Source organism: Notolepis coatsorum (assembly GCF_963971535.1).
Source record: "Notolepis coatsorum genome assembly, chromosome: 1".
Lineage (NCBI taxonomy): Eukaryota > Metazoa > Chordata > Actinopteri > Aulopiformes > Paralepididae > Notolepis > Notolepis coatsorum.
In genome coordinates, this window is record NC_140165.1 from 322,672,339 (window position 1) to 322,678,338 (window position 6,000).

Genomic DNA, 6,000 nt, shown 5'->3' on the forward strand with positions numbered 1-6,000 from the left:
ACAGTCAGGGAACAGGGGGCGGTCAGGGAACAGTCAGGGAACAGGGGGCGGTCAGGGAACAGTCAGGGAACAGTCAGGGAACAGGGGGCGGTCAGGGAGCGGTCAGGGAACAGGGGGCGGTCAGGGAGTGGGCAGGGAACAGGGAGCGGTCAGGGAGCGGGCAGGGAACAGGGAGCGGTCAGGGAGCGGGCAGGGAACAGGGGGCGGTCAGGGAGCGGGCAGGGAACGGTCAGGGGGCGGGCAGGGCACAGGGGGCGGGCAGGGAGCGGGCAGGGAACAGTCAGGGAACAGGGAACAGTCAGGGAACAGGGAACAGGGAACAGGGAACAGGGAGCGGTCAGGGAACAGTCAGGGAACAGGGAACAGTCAGGGAACAGGGAACAGGGAGCGGTCAGGGAACAGGGAACAGGGAACAGGGAACAGGGAGCGGTCAGGGAACAGGGAACAGGGAACAGGGAACAGGGAGCGGTCAGGGAACAGGGAACAGGGAGCGGTCAGGGAACAGGGAACAGTCAGGGAACAGGGAACAGGGAACAGGGAACAGGGAGCGGTCAGGGAACAGGGAACAGGGAGCAGGGAACAGGGAGCGGTCAGGGAACAGGGAACAGGGAACAGGGAGCGGTCAGGGAACAGGGAACAGGGAGCAGGGAACAGGGAGCGGTCAGGGAACAGGGAACAGGGAGCGGTCAGGGAACAGGGAGCGGTCAGGGAACAGTCAAGGAACAGGGAACAGTCAGGGAACAGGGAACAGGGAACAGGGAGCGGTCAGGGAACAGGGGGCGGTCAGGGAACAGTCAGGGAACAGTCAGGGAACAGGGGGCGGTCAGGGAACAGTCAGGGAACAGGGGGCGGTCAGGGAACAGTCAGGGAACAGGGGGCGGTCAGGGAACAGTCAGGGAACAGTCAGGGAACAGGGAGCGGTCAGGGAACAGGGAACAGTCAGGGAGCAGTCAGGGAACAGGGGGCGGTCAGGGAGCGGTCAGGGAACAGGGGGCGGTCAGGGAGCGGGCAGGGAACAGGGAGCGGTCAGGGAGCGGGCAGGGAACAGGGGGCGGTCAGGGAGCGGGCAGGGAACAGGGAGCGGTCAGGGAGCGGTCAGGGGGCAGGCAGGGCACAGGGGGCGGGCAGGGAGCGGGCAGGGAACAGTCAGGGAACAGGGAACAGTCAGGGAACAGGGAACAGGGAACAGGGAACAGGGAGCGGTCAGGGAACAGGGAACAGGGAGCAGGGAACAGGGAGCGGTCAGGGAACAGGGAACAGGGAGCGGTCAGGGAACAGGGAGCGGTCAGGGAACAGTCAAGGAACAGGGAACAGTCAGGGAACAGGGAACAGGGAACAGGGAACAGGGAGCGGTCAGGGAACAGGGGGCGGTCAGGGAACAGTCAGGGAACAGTCAGGGAACAGGGGGCGGTCAGGGAACAGTCAGGGAACAGGGGGCGGTCAGGGAACAGTCAGGGAACAGTCAGGGAACAGGGGGCGGTCAGGGAACAGTCAGGGAACAGTCAGGGAACAGGGAGCGGTCAGGGAACAGGGAACAGTCAGGGAGCAGTCAGGGAACAGGGGGCGGTCAGGGAACAGTCAGGGAACAGTCAGGGAACAGTCAGGGAACAGTCAGGGAGCAGTCAGGGAACAGTCAGGGAACAGGGGGCGGTCAGGGAACAGTCAGGGAACAGTCAGGGAACAGTCAGGGAGCGATCAGGGAACAGTCAGGGAACAGTCAGGGAACAGTCAGGGAACGGTCAGGGAACAGGGAACAGTCAGGGAACAGTCAGGGAACAGGGAACAGTCAGGGAACAGTCAGGGAACAGTCAGGGAACAGGGAACAGTCAGGGAACAGTCAGGGAACAGTCAGGGAACAGTCAGGGAACGGTCAGGGAACGGTCAGGGAACAGTCAGGGAGCAGTCAGGGAACAGTCAGGGAGCAGTCAGGGAACAGGGGACAGGGAATGGTCAGGGAACGGGGAACAGGGAACGGTCAGGGAACGGTCAGGGAACAGGGAACGGTCAGGGAACAGGGAACAGTCAGGGAACAGGGAACGGTCAGAGAACGGTCAGGGAACGGTCAAGGAACAGGGAACAGTCAGGGAACGGTCAGGGAACAGGGAACAGTCAGGGAACAGGGAACAGTCAGGGAACGGTCAGGGAACAGGGAACAGTCAGGGAACGGTCAGGGAACAGGGAACAGTCAGGGAACGGTCAGGGAACAGGGAACAGGGAACGGTCAGGGAACAGGGAACAGGGAGCGGTCAGGAAAACAAAAGAGCAAGTCGCCATACTGCATTTTATCTTTCATCCAGTTGTATATTCTGTATATTGTTGTTGTATATGAACTCTGAACTGCCGATACTCTATACTTTATTTATACCTACCTACTGCTCTCACTGACTACCCATATACTCTGTATGATATAGCATGTACAATAGTGCTGAATATACTGCATATTTACACTTATATATTTATATCACCGCATATATATATATACCCATATTTGTCTGAATATACCTGCATATATCCCCTCATATACTTGCTTGTACACCTGCACATAACCCTTAGCTCTGTATGATAGCATGTACTATAATGCGGTATATACCTTATATATATATTTATTCTCACCACATAATACCTATCCTCTGTCTGTACTTACCTGCACATAGTCCTTTACTATATCTATATCTGTACATATCCTACTCTTACTAGTTACGCTGCTGGCCAGTAGTAGTCGTAATGTCTCTATTTATATAATACAACCCTGTACATCTGATTAGCACTACACTCAGTAGCACTAACTTGTATATGTTGTACCCAGTTTAACCACCTGTACAGTGTGTATTAGTGTTGCACTTTACTGCTACAGTGTCACTCTGGTTGGATGCCAAACTTATTTTTGTTGTACTGTACTTGTGCTGAATAATGACAATACATTTGAACCTAATCTAATCTATATTCTGTATATTGTTGTTGTATATTCTGTTGTTTATTTTGTATTACTTGTGTGTATAGTATCATATTGTATAGCATTGTGACATTAGGTTTCTTTTTTTATTACTTGTGTGATTTTATGCTTATTATCTATTACCAGCACCTTGGGTTCGAGTCCCTAATCTCGTTGTATAATGTATAGTATAGTAGTATAGTAATGTAAGTATAATGACAATAAAGTCTATTCTATTCTTCTTCTATTCATTATTTCAAAGACTGGTTAGAACCCAAGAGTTACAGGAACATTAAAATAGTATTTTTTTTTATTATTCTGGGGATTGTCATCCTTATTGCTTATTATGTCCTGATAGCTAAGCTTTCTCAAGTCCTTGCGATGTAACTACGACCTGAATACATCACTGTACTGCGGGACAGTAGCCTAATAATGTTTGTTTGTTTTTTAAAAGGCATAGCCTGCAGTTTTGGGTCAATCTGGAAGGATCTCCAAAGGAAACCGCTAAACCAGCGGCCTGCTGCATTATGTACCGTTATTGGTGATGATTTATGAACGATGTGATATTCATGTTTGGAGGAGGAAGCCAGGCTCCTATTGGCCCTGAGGACTCTGACTGGCTTATAGCCACCAGTGGCATTTCAAACATGAATGTAAAGATGTATTTCATATCTATGGCAGCCTATACTGAATAATAATGAAACGCCAGTAATCATGAATGTTATTATATCAGGACAACTTGCCCCTGTAAGACAGCTGCTGCTCTAAATCATTATCAGAGTGATATGAAGTTCGTGTTGCGTGTTGTTGACGTGCGGGTTTCAGCCGTTTGATTGATTGATTGATTGATTGATTGAAAACTTTATTAACAGATTGCAGAAACAATGGGTACAACAATACAGTACGGCTCAATACAGTTTGCTGTTACAGACAGTATGTCATTATTTGAGTGCAACGCGCGGTTCTTTCTTCAAAATAACACAAGATTGTACTTTAGTTTTGTAATGTATTATATACAGATGTACTTTATATGTGACAAATTAATAAAACACACAACTTGAAAACGATTCAACATCTGTCTGTGGGCTGCCCTGCCTTGTTGGTGCAGAATAAACTAAGAATAAACACAAACGCTCGCCAGCTATAATAATAACTGCTTGTAAAACTATAGACGATGAAAAAAAACTTGCTTGGAAAATATAAGAACTATCTTTCAAATGAATCGCAACATTGTTGCGATTCATTTGAAAGATAGTTCTTATATTTTCCAAGCAAGTTTTTTTCATCGTCTATAGTTTTACAAGCAGTTATTATAGCTGGCGAGAGTGTTCTTTCTTGTTGTACTGTATTTATTATGATATATTTACTGTATTTATTCTCAGTGTTGCGGCGACATGTCCGATGGAGTTATTAAGTAGAAGAACACAAAACACGCAAGTCGTCCTCTCGAGTTGGATGTTATTAGTTGTTGTTGATAATAACTTGGAGAGTCCCGTTAGTTTGTCCCGTTAGTTTGTCCCGTTAGGTCGCTCGTCTCTCTCTCGTCTTACCGTCTGCAGATCCCGGTCCCGATCCCGGGAGGAGGAGGAGGAACACGGAGAGAACGAGCACTTTCACCAGAGGATCCATCATCTTCATGTTGTCTACTACATGTTGTTCAGCGTTCAGCTCAACACGAGAAACACGTTATTATTGTTATTACTACTGTACTGGATGAACGATGATGATAATAACTCCAGCTGCAGGGGCGGCCGTGCCGTCGGAGCAGAGTCCCGTCATCATGGGGTCGAGGGGCTCATCATGGCGTCGGGCTGCGGAGGGTTAACAAGAAAAGGAGAGAAAAAAGGAAAAAAAAAACCAAAGAAAAAGAAAAAAACCAAAACCTTGATTTAAGAAAATATGCAATATGTTTTGCATTGAAATGTTATTTTCTATTTCTAGTCTGAAACGTATGGTGATGCACTTGAACGCACAGCTGTGTTCCGCTATAACCGACACAGTTATCTAAATTAAATTCCCATTACTGTAGTGGAATTTGAACGGGATGAATGGAGTTCTTTGTACATTTCGCCTCGCTGTGCTCAGTGCTCTGTAGACGTACCATTCTGCAGCGTGTTAGTTAGCACGACATTACAGACTTCTTAAAGTCACGCACACGCGTGCACCGCACACACACACACACACACACACACACACACACACACACACACACACACACACACACACACACACACACACACACACTCACACACACACACACACACATACACACACACACACCACACACACGCACACGCACACACACACACACACACACACACACAAACACACACACACACACACATTATTGATCGCTGTCCAGGGAAAAGGGCTCTGAGGAGAAAACGAAGCGAGACCCCGGAAACAGACACACAGTAGAATAATGTGTTTTCTCACTCAACACATGTCATGATTAGATTAGATTAGATGATTAGATTAGATTCTTATATCTGTATATATGTATGTCATGTATGTCATAAATGTCACTATGAATTGAAAATGGGGGACCCTGATGTAAACAAGACGAAAGTCTTTCTCTGGTCTGCATCCCCTTAACAATTGTGTGTATTGAGCCGTACTGTACTGTACCCATTCTGCAATCTGTTAAATAAAGTTTTCAATCAATCAATCAATCACATGAACATCTTCCTGTACAGTTTACTGTATATTTTAGAATGTATATCTTTGACTGTGTATTCTTGCTGTGCTGTGCTGAATCTCCCTCTGGATTAATAAAGTGCCTCTATTCTATTCAATTCATCTATTCTATTCTATCTTCAGTTCCCAGTGTCTTCTCTCTGGTGTCCAGCAGGCGGCCTGTAGCTGTGATGCAGTTCAGTGTCTCGCTCACAGGACTGTGTGCTGCGAGCTGTGGAACACTAGGGGGCGCTGTGGAACACTAGGGGGCGCTGTGGAACACTAGGGGGAGCTGTGGAACACTAGGGGGCGCTGTGGAACACTAGGGGAGCTGTGGAACACTAGACTGCTTCCTGGTGGAAACCCGTAGAGTTCCAGAAACCGCTTGTCCA

At 48.2% G+C, this 6,000-nt stretch overlaps 1 protein-coding gene across 1 annotated transcript in view; it reads right to left on the bottom strand.

The window, feature by feature from the left end:
• laynb (layilin b) overlaps positions 1-4,701 on the bottom strand; it is a 28,127-nt gene extending 23,426 nt beyond the window's left edge. Inside the window, exon 1 of the mRNA XM_084333666.1 lies at positions 4,483-4,701. Within this exon, the coding sequence (XP_084189792.1) occupies positions 4,483-4,570 (88 nt within the window). The 5' untranslated portion in view covers positions 4,571-4,701. The remainder of the gene's footprint in view (positions 1-4,482) is intronic.
• Positions 4,702-6,000: the final 1,299 nt, after the last annotated feature.